This window comes from Dermacentor silvarum, chromosome 1, assembly GCF_013339745.2.
Source record: "Dermacentor silvarum isolate Dsil-2018 chromosome 1, BIME_Dsil_1.4, whole genome shotgun sequence".
NCBI classification, from domain to species: domain Eukaryota; kingdom Metazoa; phylum Arthropoda; class Arachnida; order Ixodida; family Ixodidae; genus Dermacentor; species Dermacentor silvarum.
Window position 1 is genome coordinate 448,952,850 of NC_051154.1, and position 18,865 is coordinate 448,971,714.

Genomic DNA, 18,865 nt, shown 5'->3' on the forward strand with positions numbered 1-18,865 from the left:
TATAGACACGTTGTGCGGTGCATGTGAAGAGGAAGAGGAAATGGCTGAATACCTCACACTTTTCTATAAAGGGCTTAACCCTACAGTGCAAAGCAACGAGGCTGATTTTTTCAAAGCATTGGGGTTTAGGGACAGTGGAGGCAAAATAGACCTTAAGCGAGTAGAAATAACCAAACAGAGGTTATCTGATTGGTGGTTAAAATCAAGGCAGGGGTAAAATTTCACCCTCCACAAAGTACAAAATATGTTAATAGTAACGGCTAGGTGGTGTGTGCCAGCAGCCGATTTAAAGGGCTCAGCCTCATCCATCCATCCATCCATCCATCGTGGGCTTCTCCGCTGCGGAAGCCACGCCAAGGCAGTGGGCCTTTGCTACGAGCCTGATATTTTGGTTACTATTAGCCAACGGCGCAATAATTTGTGACTTACTAAGTACCACGTCACCGCAAAGTAATACCGCAGTGACTCTCCGCACAGAGAATGCGTCTGCCGGCTGTGAATACGGGCATTTTGTCTATGATAGCTTTCACGTGACATCACGCACCCACCTTATCACTGTGTCAGTGCACCAACATGGTGACTACGAGCACTTCAGTCCAATCCATCTTATTGAAAGCTTTCACGTGACGTCACAGACCCAGCTTATCTTATCAGTGCACCAACATGGCGGCTACATCTTCTACGTCTTTCTGGGGTTTTACGTGCCAAAGGAGTTCTGATTATGAGGCACGCCGTAGTGGAGGGCTCCGGATTAATTTTGACCACCTGCGGTTCTTAACGTGCACTACAATGCAAGCACACAGGCGTTTTTGCATTTCGCCTCCATCGAAATGCGGCTGCCACGGCCGGGATTCGATCCCGCGATCTCGTGCTCAGCCTCAGCAAGTACCAAGGTATAGACACGTTGTGCGGTGCATGTGAAGAGGAAGAGGAAGTGGCTGAACACCTCATACTTTTCTGTAAAGGGCTTAACCCTACAGTGCAAAACAATGGGGCTGATTTTTTCAAAGCATTGGGGTTTAGGGACAGTGGAGGCAAAATAGACTTTAAGCGGGTACAAATAACCAAACGGAGGTTATCTGATTGGTGGCAAAAATCACGGCAGGGGTGAAACAAAGTACAAAATATGTTAATAGTCAAGGCTAGGCGGCGTGTGCCACCGCCCGATTTAAAGGGTTCAGCCTTATCCATCTATCCATCCACTAAAGCCCCTTGATAAGTTGACGTCGCACGATACGAGTCGCGCTAGCTCTGCTACTTCAGTGACGCCGCCCGCCCTGACCTGTGGCAAGTTGCATGCTCATTTTTTTTTTGTTGCTGCAGCAAGTATATATGTGTACTCATGGGACGAAATCATTGTTTCGTGCCTTTATGCTACTATTGTACTGCTGCCCAATTTTCGCTCACCTTGAACTGCCTTAGTTTCTACGATTTGGTCAAAGCATACCAGCAGTGGCAGCTATGAAGGGGCGATCTGACATTTCTTCTCAGCAGTGAGGATGCAAACCATGAATTGGACGCACTACTGGATAGTGGGAAGGTTGAATAAGCTCCTCACATCATAAAGAAGTACGCAATGCTTTATTTACACAGTTGTGCACAAACGCACGGATGGCAAAGGAAACAGACGGACCACAGCACTAACAACTGATTAGTGCACGAGAGCAGATATATATATATATATATATATATATATATATATATATATATATATATTAAAATGGGGGTGTTGGTGTTCAAGCAGGCCTGGACGTGGCATTGCAGAAGGCTATTCAAAAGGCAGGTCTGGTTACTGGCGAGTGCGAGCTAGAGCGTCAACAACCACACTCATTGTCGTCTTCTTTTCTTAGACATCGAAGTGCGGTCATTCGCCTTCAGTACAATTACCCTCCCGCAGAATAAGGAGCCATCCTGGCAACCTAGGGGCAAGAAAACACAGGGGGATCGTAGCACTGCTTGAGTCGGGACTTGTGAACAAATTAATTTCTTGGCCGCGACGACGATGGTCAGAAGACGGTTATAACAGCTCGATGAGATAGTTCACCAGAGATGTTTGTTGAAGTACACGATATGGACCCTGGTACTTGGAGACCAGCTTCGTTGAAAGGCCAGGTGTAGTGGACGGGACATGCAGCCAGACTAGCGAGCCAGGAGCATACGACGTAGTCATAGCGGAGGCATCGCAGTGTTCCTTATGGTGCCACTGGTCTTGTGATGTGAATGAACGTGCAAGTTGGTGGCATTCTTCAGCGTATGTAGCTGCTTGAAATAGTCATGGACTCGGAGGCGTCGGGTCGGTATAAAAGAATAGTGTCCATGGTGCAAAAAGCTTCGCGTCCATGAAGGAGAAAGAAAGCGGAGAATCCAGTTGTGCTTTGAATGGTGGTGATATAAGTGTACGTAACAAAAGGAAGCACTCGGTCCCAATTGGAGTGGTCTGACGAGACGTACATAGCAAGCATGACGCCCAGGGTTCGGTTAAAACGTTCTGTTATCCCATTCGTCTGTGAAGGATAGGCACTGGTGGTGCGGTGAACGACGCAGCATTCACGAAGCAAAGCTGCGATGACGTCGGAGAGAAACACACGAACACAGTCACTCAGCAACTCTCGAGGAGCTCCATGAAGAAGGACGAGATTGTTAAGAATGAAAGTGGCAACGTCTTTTGCTGTGGACGATAGAAGAGGTGAAGTTTCGACATACCGTTTGAGGTGATCAACGGCAACGATTATCCAAAGGTTATCGTCTGGTGTACTGGGAAGCGGACCGTAGATGTCGATGCCAACGCGGTCAAATGGTCGGGCGGGGCATGGCAGAGGTAATAAGGGGCCGGCGGCGTGTTGAGGAGTCTTGCGTCGCTGGCACGTGGAACATGACCGGAACATACTGTCGAACATAACGGTACATGCCACGCCAGTACAGTCGACGACCGATATTTCGGACGCCCAATTTTTCGGACATGCTTGATTATTCGGACTTTCACCCGGCACCAGGACATACCTCATAAATTCAATACATTTCTTAGCTCAAAATTTCGGACACTTAAGGACGGGCTGTTCGATATTTCGGACTTTCCAAGCGTCAGCCGAGCCGACTACCACGCATTCTTGCGTGTGTCGTCGCCATCTTGTTTGTTAACATTTTCCTCCTGTAGCCTCAAACCGGTGCTGGCTTTGCGCGCTGCCTATACCTCCGCTAGGGTGGCGACCTCCACTAAACTGATGCTGGATCGAGGCTATTTCCGCAACAGCGTCGCCGGTGTTGCTGCCGTAAAAGTTTTCTTTGTTTAAAGCTGTGATCGTCGGATAGGTCAGACCGCATCGACTGACTGTCCGCCTGCGTGTTTGCCAGTGTTTCACGTGTGTTGCTTATCTGCTGATTCATAATGGAGAAGAGATCGTCGATGCTGTCGTCGGCTTCGAGAGCTCCGATGAAGCGGGGAAAGTACGTCACCATGTCGATGGCGAAGAAAGCTGCTATCGTCAAGCTCGTTGAAAGTGGCCGATCGCGGGCAGAAGTTGCGAAAGAGTTTCAGATTTCCAAACAGACTCTTTTGGACTACATCAAAAATAAGCAAAAGATTTTGGAGGCAGCGGAAAAGTCTACTGGATCTCGTCAGAAAAATGTAAGCCAAGGCACCTACCCAAAGCTCGAGGAGGCCCTTCTCGTATGGCTGAAGTCAACAGTGGCCAGCAAGGTTCCCGTCTCCGGGGGCCTCCTCAAACAAAAAGCTGAGACGATGGCACTTCAAATGAACATTGAAGGATTTAAGGTCAGTGACGGCTGGCTAAGAAACTTCAAGAAGCGCTTTGATCTCAGTTTTAAAAAACTGTGCGGCGAAAGTGCAGCTGTTGACCTGAGCGTCGTTGCGAACTACCGCTCTGAAAAGCTACAGTCCCTTTTACAGGAGTACTCGCCAGATGATACTTTCAACTGTGACGAGACCGGACTTTTTTTTAAGCTGATGCCAGAAAAGACTCTTGCCTTTGCTGGCGACCCTTGCCATGGTGGCAAACACAGTAAGGAGCGAGTTACTGTACTTATCGGTAGCAATATGTCAGGCACAGAAAAACTGCCGATGCTCGTCATCGGCAAGTCGAAAGCTCCGAGGTGCTTCAAAGGCTTGAAGTCCCTGCCTGTTTTGTACGAGGCCAACAAAAAAGCCTGGGTAACTCAGCAGATTTTTGAAAGCTATGTCAGAAGACTAGATCGCAAATTTGATCTAGAAGGCCGCAAAATTTTGTTGTTTGTCGACAACTGCGCTGCACACGGGCACATTAACAACTTGAAGTCTGTGCGCGTCGAGTTCTTGCCACCGAACACAACAAGTGTCCTACAACCGATGGACCAGGGTGTTATACGCACTCTCAAAGTGAACTATCGGTCACGTTTGCTTTCGCGTGTGGTGGTGTGCCTCGACAGTGGAAAAGTCTACTCGGTCGATTTGCTTGGAGCACTCAGCATGCTCGCCGATGCGTGGAAGTCGATCTCATCAACAACACTGCACAACTGTTTCCGCCACGCGGGATTTGTGTTGAATGGCGAGTCGGCCGCCTTGGACGAGGACAGCGTCCTCGAGCAGGTGTCTGGAAGTGAGCAGCTCATCGACGACCTTCGCACTGCAGGCATCGAGATTCCCTCAAATGTCTCGTTTTCTGAGTTTGCCCGTGTGGACAGCGAGTTGGAACTGTGCGCTGGGCTCACAGATGAAGAAATTATTCGCCAAGTGCTTGCGGAGTCTGAGAGCGACGACGACGACGACTTACCTGCAACAGCGCAGCCGACGCAAGCTGAGCGGCAAGCGGTAGCAACTCTTTCGTCGGCTTACGGCGACTCGACGACTCTCGCCGAAATTCAGGCGGACCTGCTCACACAGAAGCGAAGCATGGTTCAGAAGAGGATTAATCACTTTTTCCACCCTCTGGCACAATAGTAAGCAATAAATTGAGCTTTTTTGGGGCACATTTGCTTTTTCGGACAGCCTGATTTTTCGGACGTTTTTGCGGTCCCTTGAGAGTCTGAAAAATCGGTCGTCGACTGTAGTACCGAAGCCTGCGTGGCCACACTGTGGGTTGTCATGGAAAGTGGAGCAGATTTCGGAGCGCAGGTGGCGGGGATTGACGAGGAGCCACTTACGGCCACCGGGGGTGTAATTCCAGCGGTACAGCACGTCTTCCCGAGTGGTGAAGTGCTCAGCCTGCCGACGCAACGTCCGAGAAGTGGGAGCAGAAGTTTGGCCAGACTGAAAGTCTAGAATGGAAGTCACCCACGGGTCCTTGTGCTGCTCAAATGACATGTCAGAGATGGCAAGAGCGGTGGTATCGCAGGTAGTATTTGTGAAGCACACAGGGTTGGGAAACAGAAGCGAACAGGAGAGGGTGTCTGCATCCAAATGTTTCCGACCAGCTCGATACAAGACACGGATGTCGTATTCCTGGAGGCGCAATGCCCATCGAGCGAGGCAACCACTTGGATCTTTCAGTGACGACAACCAGCACAGGGCGTGGTGGTCAGTCACTACGTCAAATGGGCGCCCGTACATGTAAGGACGAAATTTCTCTATGGCCCCCCGCCCCCAAATTATGGCAAGACATTCTTTTTCAGTCACCGAATAGTTGCCTTCGGCTTTGTTGAGAGTTCGGCTTGCATAAGCAACGACGTACTCTTCAAACCCATCTTTCCGTTGAGCAAGAATAGCGCCTAACCCGACACCGCTGGCGTCCGTGTGGATCTCAGTGGGTGCAGAGGGGTCGAAGTGTCGCAGCATAGGAGGCAACGTAAGGAGACGGCACAATTCGTTGAAAGCGTCGTCGCAAGCAGGAGACCAAGCCGAAAGGTTATTACTGCCAGCGAGGAGCTTGGTCAATGGCTTGAAGATCATAATGGAATTGCGTATAAAGCGTCGGAAATAAGAACATAGGCCGATAAAGCTGCGGAGATCTTTCATGGTACTTGGTTTGAGAAACGCTGAAACGGCGTAAGTTTGGCAGGGTCGGGGAGAATACCGTCCTTCAAAACAACATGACCTAGAATCGTAAGCTCTCGAGCGGCGAAGTGGCATTTCTTCAAGTTCAGTTGCAGCCCTGCAGCTGGGAGGCAAGCGAGCACTTGTTCAAGGCGAGTTAGATGGGAGGCAAAATCAGAGGACCACAATGTCATCTAAATAACAAAGGCAAATATGCCACTTGGGGCCTCAAAGGATCGTGTCCATCATGTGCTCAAAAGTAGCAGGCGCGTTGCAAAGGCCGAACTCATACTGGACATTAGGCGTCACAAAGCCGAATCCTGCTCCCTTGTAGGCAGTCCAGGGCATCATCGATGCATGGTAGAGGGTACACATTCTTGTGCGTTATTCGAATAAGACATCGGTAATCCACGCAGAACCTGATGGATCCGTCCTTTTTTTTTTACCAGCACAACTGCAGAGTCCCAGGGACTGCTGGAGTGCAGGATTATTCCACGTTTCAGTATATCGTCTACCTGCTCATCAATGCAAGGCGTTCTGCAGTCGACACATGATATGGGCACTGGCGCAATGGTGCTTGTTGATCGGTATCGATCTGATTGAAGTGAAGAAGATGAAGTGCTCTTGCATCTGCCGCTGTGCACGCGATTGGCATTCGTGGACTATCTCGATTCTGTGAGACGTCATTGCCATCGAATAAATCGTCGCACTACATTTGGTGGAAGGTGCTGCAATCTCCGACCTCACCCTGGAACTTCGCAGCCGAACGTTGCAGACTGCCTCAGCTGCTACTATGCTCGAGCCTACCGACCATCAGCCTGCAGCTTCCGCCGCTCCCATCATCTGCGGCGCCGTCCAGCAGCAGCGGGACAGTCCTGTCTTTAGCGGAGCCGGTGAGACTGACGTGGAAGATTGGCTCTCTACCTACGAGCGCTTCAGTGAACACAACAAGTGGGATGATTTGACGAAGTTACGTAGCGTCATCTTCTATCTTGCTGACGTTGCGAACCTCTGGTTCCACAATCATGAGCAGGAACTCCAAACCTGGTCCGCTTTCAAGACAGCTTTTGCGGAAGTCGTTGGCCGTCCAGCCTTGTGAAAGCTTCGTGCTGAACAGCGTCTACGCCAGCGCGCTCAACAGCCCGGCGAGACGTACACCAGCTACATAGAGGATGTCGTGGATATTTGCGCCCGCGTCGATTCCACCATGAGTGAAGAGGACAAGGTGAAGCACATCCTCAAGGGCATCGAGGACGACGCATTTCAAATACTTCTTGCTCGAAACCCTTCATCTGTCACTGCTGTCATCACTCTTTGCCAGAGCTTCGATGAGCTGCGTCGACAAAGGGTCCTTGCGCACAGCGCTGTTGCCCCTGGCCACTCTCTCTCGGGCCTCACGCTTCCCTCCAACTCCACACCCGAGTCCTCACTCTCCGTTCAGATTAAGGATTTTATTCATGAGGAGGTGGCACGCCAACTTTATGCTGCCTCTCAGCGATCGACCTCTACAGCCTGACACATCTCTGGCTGCTCCATTAGGAGAGCCATTCGCGAGGAACTTGCCAAATCGCTACCTTTGGCTCAACCCTGTCCTCCCGTGGCTGCACCTCTGATCTATGCCGTTGTCGCAGCGCGACCTGTGCCGCCGACCTTCGCGTTTCCTGCGACCATGCAACTTCAACCAGTGCCAACTCCCGCGTCGCCTCCTATTCCGCCTCGAAGCCAAGTTCAGAACTCTTGGCGCACACGCGGCAACCGACCCATTTGTTTCGCTTGTGGTTTCGCCGGCCATGTCGCGCGCGTCTGCCATCGTCACATGCCACCTGCTAACCCTGCTGTCGCAACGCCTGGGTATGGCTATCCCCATGACGCTACCGGGCATTTCATGCATCCCAACCCAGAGTATTCGCCGTCTCCTCAACGTCCTTTCGGCAAACATCGTTCTCCGTCACTGCGTCGTAGCTTGCTTTCCCCCTTACGTCGTCGCCAGTCACCTAGCGAGGGAAACTAGTTGCTGCAGTTCTGCAGGCACGAACTGCCAACTTCGCGACTTCTACAAGGCCTGCACAGTCGCCGCGCAGTTTACTGGACGTTTTGGTCAAAGGAACTGCCACAATTGCGCTTATTGATACTGGGGCTGCAGTTTCTGTAATAGACGAAAAGCTTTGTCGTAAGTTCCACAAGGTCACCACGCCGTTGTCTGGTTTGCTACTGTGCACTGGGAGTGCGCAGCATATAGCACCGCTTGCTCAATGTACCACAAGGGTGGTCATTGCTGGCATTGTTTATGTTGTTGAATTTTTCGTACTGCCTTCATGTTCACATGACATCATCCTCGGCTGGGACTTCCTGTCTCACCATCGTGCCATCATCGACTGTGCTCGGGCTGAACTGGCGCTTTTCCCGCTTTCCGATGCCCCGCTGCCTGACCCTTCGGCAAGTAAAGGCGGCAAGCTCACCGTTGTGTCCGATACGGACATACCACCCGAAATGGCGGTTTTTGTGCCCGTATCTTGCTCCGCCGCGCCAGACGCTACGGTGATTTTTACACCGTCGCCTATTTTTTTACGTCACAAGGCTCTACCTCTCCCGTTTGCTGTCCTGAACACTCTATCTGGATTATCCGCTATGTTTGTGTGTAACCCGTATCAATCCCCTGTGACCTTACCGCGCGGAGAATCACTTGGTCGTGTTCAGCCCCTTGACCCGCTTCACATTCTTGATACTTCCGACGACACGGCCTGTTATGAGCTCGACGCCCTCACTTCTCCCTTGCTGTGCGAATCATCATCATTGTCGCCATCTTCATCATCAGACGTTCTTGAATTTTCCTTGGACACCGGTCTGCCACCTCTGTCAGCAAGTCCTCGCGCTTCTTCAAAATTTTCGCATGTCATTTGATTGCGACCAACCATCCCTGGGACGTACGGCGACCGTTACAGCGTCCACACTGGTTCCCATCCACCATTACGCCAGCAACCATACCGTGTGTCGGCAGCCGAGCGACAGATAATTACTGAGCAAGTCGACGATATGCTGCACCGTGGCATCATTCGGCCTTCCCACTGTTCTTGGGCGTCTCCTGTAGTATTAGTACGCAAGAAGGACGGCTCAATACGCTTCTGTGTGGATTACCGTCGGCTCAATAATATAACCCGTAAAGATGTCTATCCGCTGCCTCGGATAGATGACGCCCTCTACTCCCTACAAGGCGCTGAGTACTTCTCACCTTTGGATCTTCGCTCCGGCTATTGGCAAGTGCCGATGGCTGAAGAAGACTGTGAGAAGACAGCTTTCGTCATGCCCGACGGCTTGTACGAATTTACCGTAATGCCATTCAGGCTCTGCAACGTGCCCGCTACTTTCGAGCGTATGATGGACACCATCCTTCGTAACTACAAGTGGAAAACATGTCTGTGCTACCTTTATGATATCGTCGTGTTTTCGCCCGATTTCCCAACGCACCTCGTTCGCTTGCATGATATACTTACCTGCCTCACCTCTGCCAGCCTCCAACTCAACATCAAAAAGTGACGTTTTGCTGCCCGCAAGTTAACAATATTGGGACACGTTGTTTTGAAGGACGGTGTGTTTCCTGACCCAGCCGAGCTTCGCGTGGTCGCAGAGTTTCCGATGCCCACTACTCTTAAGGCACTCTGCAGCTTTATAGGGCTCTGCTCTTATTTTCGGCGTTTTGTGCGCAATATTGCAATTATCATCGCACCACTGACCAATTTGCTTACCGCTAGCGGTGGCATCTTCGTGTGGTCAAATTCGTGTGACTAAGCCTTTAAGGATCTACATTGCCTACTTACTTCACCGCCGAATCTTCGGCACTATGATCCCACAGCACCTACTGAGCTACACACGGACGCCAGCGGCATTGGACTTGGTGCAATCCTAGCCCAACGGAAAGACGGCTACGACGAGTACGTCATCCCATATGCGAGCCGCACTTTAAAGAAGGCAGAAGCCAACTACTCTGTGACAGAAAAGGAGTGGCCATTATTTCGGCTCTCGTCAAATTTCGTCCATACGTATATGGTCGCCCTTTTGACATTGTTACCGACCACCACGCCCTTTGCTGGCTGTCTTCATTGAAAGATCCGTCAGGTATCCTCGGCCGCTGGGCACTTCGCTTACGAGAATATGACATCCGCATTGTCTACAGATCAGGCAGAAAGCACTCTGACGCCGATGCGTTTTCCCGATTGCCGATACCTTCCGATGTGGCTTCAGTGTCAACGCCTTTAGCATCCATGTCGACCATAAACATCGCTGATATGCCAGACGAGCAGCGTAAGGATCCCCTGCTTTCAGCTATGCTGAATTTCATCCACGATCCATCCGTCACACCCTCTTCTCGAACACTTCGTCGCCAAGCCGCTCACTTTGCTGTTCGCGACAACGTCCTTTACCGCAGAAACTATTTTTGCCTGATGGTCACAAATGGCTGCTTGTGATACACCACGACGCATGCATACTGACATATGCACTTATTTCCATGCTGCTCCTCATAATGGTCACGCCGGCATTCTGAAAACGTATACTCGGCTGAGGCAGCGTTTCTACTGGCACAGCATGTATCACTTTGTGCGCCAGTACGTGCGCGCTAGCACAGCGTGCCAACGGCGCAAAATTCAACAGCGCCCTCCTGGCGAGTTACAGCCGCTCCCCTGCCCGGCCCGGCCATTTGATCGCGTTGGCATAGACCTATACGGACCACTTCCCTGCAGTTCCTCGGGTAACCGATGGATAATTGTAGGTATCGACCACCTGACGCACTACGCCGAGACTGCCGCACTCCCGGCGGCCTCTGAGCGTGAAGTTGCCTTCTTCATCTTGCGGAACTTCGTTCTTCGACATGGAGCACCACGCGAACTGCTCAGCGACCGGGGGCATGTGTTCCTGTCCGAAGTAATACAAGCCCTTCTCGCTGCATGCAGCATCATTCACCGCAAGTCTACTGCCTACCATCCACAAACAAGCGGCTTGACAGAGAGGTTCAGCCACACACTCGGTGACATGTTGACTACGTACGTTGCCTCGGATCACAGTAACTGGGACACTGTTTTGCCATTCGTAACGTATGCCTATAATACGGCCACACAAGCTACCACTGGCTTTTCGCCATTCTTTCTGCTATATGGCCGCGAGCCCTCGTGTACAATGGACAAGCTGCTCCCATACCGACCCGACGCTTCTGCATGTATGCCAGTGTCTGAAGCCGCCAAATACGCAGAGGACTGTAGGCAGCTCACTTGTACCCTTACGACCGCCGCTCAAGGCCGCCAAAAGCTGCAGCATGACAGCAACGTGCCTACACCACATTTTCCGCCTGGTTCCCTTGTTTGGTTGTGGATCCCACCTCACAACCCTGGCCTTTCAACCAAACTTCTTGCACGCTATGATGGCCCTTACCGCGTCATCGACCGTACCTCCGCTGTCAACTACGTTGTCGCGCCTGTGACGCCATCACATTACCTTAGACATTGCGGGCATGACACGGTTCATGTCAGCCGACTTAAGCCATACTATGACCCCCTGATCCTACCTACGCCGTAAGTCGCCAGGATGGCTCATCTCTCCCGGGGGCCATTGTAGTGAAGAAGAGGAAGAAGAAGCGCTCTTGCATCTGCCGCTGTGCACGTGGTCAGCGTTCGTGGACTATCTCGATTGCATGAGACGCGATTGCCGTCTAATAAATTGTCGCACTACATGATGAACAACTGCTGATGTTCGACCTAAGGAAGACTGGTTGTGGTCAAAGGAGGCTTCAAAACGCTGCAGGAGTTGCACGATCTCTGTGCTGTGCAGGTGTGAGAGCGGAATCGACGGCATTTAACAATATGTCGACAGGATCATCGGTGCCAGCGGCAAGAGCAATGGCACAAATCGGTAGTGATGCCTCATCTCCAAGCATTGCATCCTCAAAAAGGCAGTCAAAAGTCTCAAAGCTCCCCAGACACTTGCTGCGTAGTAGAAGTGATGGACATGCAGATACATTGCACACTTAGATAGCCGCAGAACCATTGCAGAAGTTGATGACAGCCCAAAGGAGGAGGAAGTTTCGGCGCCGAGCAGGAGATGCAGATGGCGAAAGCAAAACAGGTGAGTTGGCGGCAGCAGGCGAAAACACCAGCACCAGAAAGACAGACAAAGGGGCGATGTGGACGTCAGCCACGGCAAACACTTTAGGGGGAGTGTGGTCGTCGAGGTCAGGGCACGGCGTCGACAATGTGAGTTCGACACGAGTGCAGTCCACGAGGGCTTGATGAGTAGACAGAAAATCCCATCCTAGGATTACGTCGTAGGATGATCGGGGCAGGACGACAAACTTAACGGCACATATAACATTTTGAATAATTACACGGGCTGTGCACTGAGCGGTAGGCTTGACGTAATGCGAGGTCACCGTACGCAGGGAAACATAGGTTAGCGGGGCAGTCACTTTTCTCAGATTGTGGCACAATTTTTCGCTAATTACAGAAACAATAGCTCCTGTGTCGACAAGTGCACATACGGCGATACCTTCTACCAATAAATCAATTTCGTTAGGGGGGTAAAAATGAGGTCTTGGAGAGTTCGATGACGGCGCAGTTCTTGCCTCGGGAACTGCGGCTGTTAGTTTTCCTCTCGTGTGGGGCTAGGTCGGCGAAGCATCGGGGAGATGGATCGGTGACGGGGAGAAGATGACCGCGTGAGTCATACGGGCAGCGTGTAGAAAACGGGTTGGCGACAGAAGAAACTCGTGGTGAATGCTGAGCACCTTGATAGATTGGCGAAGCTACACCATGTTGAGAGCAGAAGCTCCGACGGTGACAGTGGCGGGCTATATGGCCCGCAAGACCACATGCGAAGCATATGGGCCGGTTATTAATGGTGTGCCACGAATTCACAATAGATGGTCCGGTGGGTGAAGAAGGATGGGGCACCGTGCGTGAGGGTGGTGGCGGCGACGTGTAGAAGGACCCGGAGGCCCGGTAGGCACCAGAGAGAGATGGGGCCTGTGGTCTGGCAAGAACGGCAGCGTAAGTTAGTGGCGTAGTGACAGGTAACGCCGGAGGGGCAGCTGGTAGTGCCTGGGCGACTTGAGTCTCAAACACGTGAAGAAGAGGTGGTTCTAAAAATGACGGCGCAGGCTCAGGTGTGTGGGCGACAAGGGAAAGTTGACGTGCAACTTCCTCGCGGATGAGCTGCTTTATGTGTGGTAGCAAAACGGTGTCATAAGAAGTGGCGTCGCTGGCAAGGGTGGAAATGTCTGTTGTATCTTGAGCAGCACGGCGCGTCGACGCACGCTGCTTTCGCAGCTCGCCGTAAGTCTGGTAGAGTTCTATCACGTCGGCTACTGTCTGGGGGTTCCTAGCGACAAGCATTTGAAATGCGTCGTCGTCGACTCCCTTCCATGATTCGCTTTATTTTTTCTCCGGTGAGAGAAGGGTCGACGCGCTTGCACAGGGAGAGAATATCTTCGATGTAGCTTGTAAATGTCTCCTCCCTGCGTTGGACTCGACTGCGCAAGCGCTGTTCCGCACGAAGCCGGTGCATGGCGGGACGACCGAAGACCTCCGCGATGACTACCGTGAAGGTCGACCCGTTCGTAATTTCGGTTTGATGGTTTTTGAACCAGAGGCCCGCTACATTAGTGATGTAAAAGTGAATGTTCGTGAGCTTGGCGCGGTCATCCCATTTGTTACAAGAGCTCACTCGTTCGTACTCGACGATCCAATCCTCGACATCCTGGTCGTTGGTGCCGCTAAATATAGGTGCGTCGCGTTGTCGGGGCACGCCAGCACAGTGGATTGTCGTTGGAACGGGAGCTGCTTGCGATGGGCCAGAATCAGTCATGGTGGTAGCGTCCGGCTGCGAAGTTCCAGGATGAACAGTACCCCGCTAACTCCACCACTTAAAATGGGTGTGTTGGTCTTCAAGCAGGCCTAGACATGGCATTGACTGGCGAGTACGAGCTAGTGTCAACAACTACCACACTCATCGTCATCTTCTTTTCCCAGTCATCGAAACGCGGTCATTTGCATTCAGTACCATATATATATCACTGCACAGAAGGAAGAGAAAAGGAAGACACACAAACAAATCAACCCAGCAAGTTCAACTGACACAGGCGGCTAACGCCACAAACAATTGTTAGCGCTGTCTGTTCCTTTCGCCGTCTGTGTGCTTCTACGCCACTGTGTAAATAATACCACACCAACTAGCCCACCAGTCTGTCCTTTTTAATCTGCAATGTTGCCCGACCATGATTACTCCTAAAAGATGAGTGGCTCCCGGCGGCTAGTCTTCTACATGACATGGTATTTTGAACATAAAACAACCCTGAAGTCTGTGTGCAAGGAATGCTTTGACGAGCTCCTTGTTTCTGCCGATGAAGCCAACAAACAGGTGGCGGTGTTCACCAAGTTCTGCGACAATGGGGGCCTCATTTACCTTCGGAGACGCTCTTCTCATTTTTATAGACGCCCTTGAATCCACGTGTTTCGACGTGGTTCAGGTATACAACGAGCTGCACAGTGACAGCTTGGAATAAGAGTTTGTCTCCTGCCTGCAAAAAAACGTCATACTGGGCTGTGCACCACATGGCCCCAGCCTTACCAACCAGGTTACAAAGTTCTCTTTGGTCAATTTGCACTTCTACAAGAAGGGATTCAACAAATGATAGCGTCTTCCCGTGAAAAGAAGCACCTGAAGCTCGATCAGGCATGTCATTTCGCAGGGAATAACCTCAACGTTCTGTTTGAATTGTTTGTGAACAATTTAGAGAATTTTCTTTCTCATGAAAAAAAAGCACCAGATCATGTTGGATGGATGGATGGAGGAGGCTGAATCCTTTCAATCGAGCGGTGGCACACGCTACCTAGCCGCGACAATTAACAATTAGCACAACTACTCAAGTGCACTATGGGGATTCCAGCATCCCCCCCGACATTCGTTTCCCCAACATAACTCAAGTCTCTTGGCTTTTGGATACCTCACATAACACGCACCCAGCGGAGGAAGTCTGTGTTGCAGCAACCATGACGAGTGTTCAAATGGTAGCACCACCTGACAGCGTGGATAACTAGGGCAAAAGAAGAGCTTGCTTCCCTCTGTCATCAGGACGGCAATGCACGCAGTGTGCATGCTTGTTTGCCTTGCTTGCGTGACTAACTCACAGAAGGCTTCACTCTCCTCCAGCCTCACAGTGGCACTGTCATGGGTAAACACAATCACTAGGACACGCGTCTATTCGTAAGACAAGACCTGTGAACGACTCTGGCATAGGTGTTCAGCATGGGCAAACATTCTACGCTTGGTATGCTTGCTTGGCAAGCAGAACTGAAGTCGATTCCTCAGCGTGTCCCATTAATTGCCTTTTGGCTGACTTGTATTCCTGTACAGAAGTTCACACTGTGTTGTCATTTACTTTGTTAACAGTAGGTGAGGCATCACAGAGCATGTGCACAGCACACACACACCACAGTGCAAGAAAACCAGACATCCCATGAACAAAAGTGCGGAGAGAGACTCTTAGAGGAGGGAAAGGCAGTATGATCGGGCCCCATCTTGTGGCTTGGAATGCAAACATACTAGGTTGCTGTGGTAAATGTGGTTCTGGCACATCTGTGCTTTTAGCCAACTGCTCATGCCAACATGTCCACAGCAATGCAAATGTTCTCTTGAAAACAGCTATGTATTCTTACCAGCAGACACTTGAAAAAGAACTATCTGTCTGTACTACCGATTGGAGATGCCCTGGGTGGAGGTTCAGTCCAAAACAGAGGGTAAGCAGAGGAGAAACTACAACCAGCCGTGCTCAGTATCAACCATCATGCTGCTTTCACGCACCTTTCATGTCCGTGATGTGCTGGGGACGATTGGCAAGAATGGCTATTTCATCACGGCGACTGTGTCGAGCACCTCGGCCAGCAGTGTCCCCGCCAGCCAAGATCATGGCCCCCATCTGTTCGATGGGCGGCTGCGGAGCGACCACCTCCCCAGGCCTTGCCATCACTCCAGCAGGATGATGGCCAGCCCGTCCGGATGGAGGCGCCTGCTGCTGCAGATGACAGCCAGCCATGCCACCAGGCAGCTGCTGCTGGTAGGCAGGTGGCTGCTGATACCCAGGTTGCTGCTGCTGCTGGTAGCCAGGCCACTGCTGATACCCAGGCTGTTGCAGTGGCTGCTGGTATCCTTGTGGCGGCTAGTGAATCGGATCAAACACAAAACTACAGGTAAATTTCATTCCACAAATCTAATATTTCTCACAGCAAGCAAAGGAACTCACGCATGGTACAATGGTAGGTTGACCAAACTCAAAGCATTTTCAATCAGCAGTACCTATGAGTAAAAGGCTTCTTTCAACGGCATGCATATCTACTGCTTGTAAGCTTTGCAATTCCGTGTTCATTAACACAGCGTGTGGCATTGCTGATTAGCTAAAAACAGCATGCTCTAAGGCCATTCCAAGCACCTAGGTGTGATGAGTCCACAGCATACAACACCATGCTCACCTGGGATGGTCCAGCACCTTCAAAGCCAGGCCTTCGAATTGTTGACTCCTGTTGCGTTGGGGCCGTAGTGCCACGGGACTTGCCTCGCGACCGGCCTCTTGCTCGTCCCGTTGGCTGAGACATGTCTGCGAATGGCCACCACAATACACAATGACAATGATGGTGACAGCATACGCAAATGAAGTTAAGTGCACTTACGGGGAGTGCACTTTGGGACCTTGAGTGACACTTTAGGCTACGCGGTTTTAAACGGGAAAACAGAGCGCACTCGCAGTAACAAAAAATGGCAACAGACTACGAGCGCGCTTTGTGAAGATGTAGATTAAAAAGAAAACAACTCTAAAAAGTGATTGTTGTATGTTGTACTAATAATAAAAACAAAGTTAACCTATGTTTTTGCAACGAAAAAACGAAAAGATTTTTGTTATATGCCAGCCAAGAAAAATGCCTAGCCAATCCAGAACGACATAGCGGCATGCAAAGAGGCGGCATTTGATCTTGCTAGAACAGAATAAGAGCGCATCTTGGGCAATTATTTGCACGCAAGAGCTGTTCAACCACTAAAATCAACTTCTGTGTCCTTTTTATATGCATTACAATTTGTACCATTGAAACCGCTGGCGGCGAGGTTACGCGCTCGGCCAGCAAAGTGTGTTCTGTGAAGGCACTTTGACCGGAGTACACTCTTCTGCGAGTGACACTGCACTTGCAACGTTCAGATTTGGCAAAGTGCACTTAAACAAAGTGACACTCTCGGTAAGTGCACTTAACTTGCCCGCTTGACCGGGGCATAAATTTGCCTGTCTGACTCCTGTATTAGTGGAATATTGAGCAAGCGAATTTTATTTCAGCATACTAAGAAAAAAAAGAGTATTCCTTAATCTTTTCACGGAGTCTGGACTCGCCACATATACGACACACTTTGGGGGAGACACCCGAACTCTCTTTTGCCAGAGAGTCCTAAGACTATCTGTGATGTATAAAAGGTGGTTACTTAACTCCTCACACAATAGTCATGCACACTCTTTTCTAGTAGTCTCCTGGACCCTTTCAAGAGAGTTGCAAGACTACTGCTGAGGGAGTCTGTTAACTCTTCTGGATGAGTCAGACGACTGAAGATAAAGGTTCACATGACTATTGCTGAAGGAGTCGGGTAACTATTGTTGATGAGTCTGATGACTCCATCAGTGTACGTCGCATTACCCCTAGTTTGTGGTCCAGGACTCTTGCAAATAGAGTGAACTAATTCATTTAAGTCATTCGACTCTTGACTGGCAGTGTTGAGCCGCTTTTCAAAATGAGTTAAAAACTTGCTGACAGTGAAAAGTTACTATTGTGAAAAGACAACATAGAATAATAACGAATCCATAGCTAATCTGCTAAGAAGCATGTGGCAGGTTAGCAACAAAAAGTGAATATTTTTTGTTATTGTCTTCTGGAAGTGTCAAATGTATCAGTCAGCAGAGAATCACCATGTACACAAGACAGTTCTCTTTACTATTAAACTGGAATCAATGGCCAACCAAGCAAAACAGTTTCAAAGGAACACCCAATATGCACCTTGCAGCTGCATGTGTATGGCACTGCAATGTCACTCTGAACCATGACACCCCAAAATAGTAGTCACCCCTGCAAAAGTTAAGTTCACCCCAACACAAGTCATAAGGTTATCATATGTCAAAACGTTCTTAAGCTAAACCTATTTCACTGTTCTTACATGCGTATTTTTATCTAGAACTTAATTTAACCTCCTATGCAAATTAAGTACACATAAATATAACGAAAGGCTACACTGGTGCAAAAAGGAGAACCAGATAATAAAGTGCAATAAGAACAATATTCCAACTTAGATTACACAATCTATGCTGTACAAAATGCGGGCAGCAACTGGTTGGCAATCAATAATCCAATTTAACATTAAAAACAGCTGTCTTAACTTATGGTACTCTTGTTGGCACTCTTCCCACACAACTCATGCATGTTTCTTAGCTTGAGATGAAAATTGATCTGAAAAACACCATATTAAAAGTTGCGCATCAATTTTATTCTTTCCTACAATCTGGAACAGTGCATAAAAACTCAAAAACTGACAATATTGCAGAAAACATACAGCAATATTTAGGCTAAACATTTTATTTACATTGAAATAAACAAGTTTTTTTAAGACTAAGTTTTTTAAGACACCAACAATTTCATTGATTGCAATAATCACTAATAGAAGACTTGCCATAAAGCAAACACGCTGGCAAAATGTGTAGCACAGGTAGCTGTAGTTTGTTACGACAAAGATAGCGCATGAACGATGAGGACAAGGAAGAAAGCAGACCAGGTGATAACTGAACTGTACCTCAGCTGCACACATGCATCCGTAACAGTACAATACACACGGCGC

General features: G+C 49.9%; 1 protein-coding gene across 1 annotated transcript; it reads left to right on the forward strand.

Moving 5' to 3' along the window:
• The first annotated feature begins 3,385 nt into the window (after positions 1-3,385).
• LOC119449176 (tigger transposable element-derived protein 4-like) lies at positions 3,386-4,933 on the forward strand. The gene has a single exon (XM_037712362.1). It carries the CDS (start codon positions 3,386-3,388, stop codon positions 4,931-4,933), a length of 1,548 nt encoding a protein of 515 aa, XP_037568290.1.
• Positions 4,934-18,865: the final 13,932 nt, after the last annotated feature.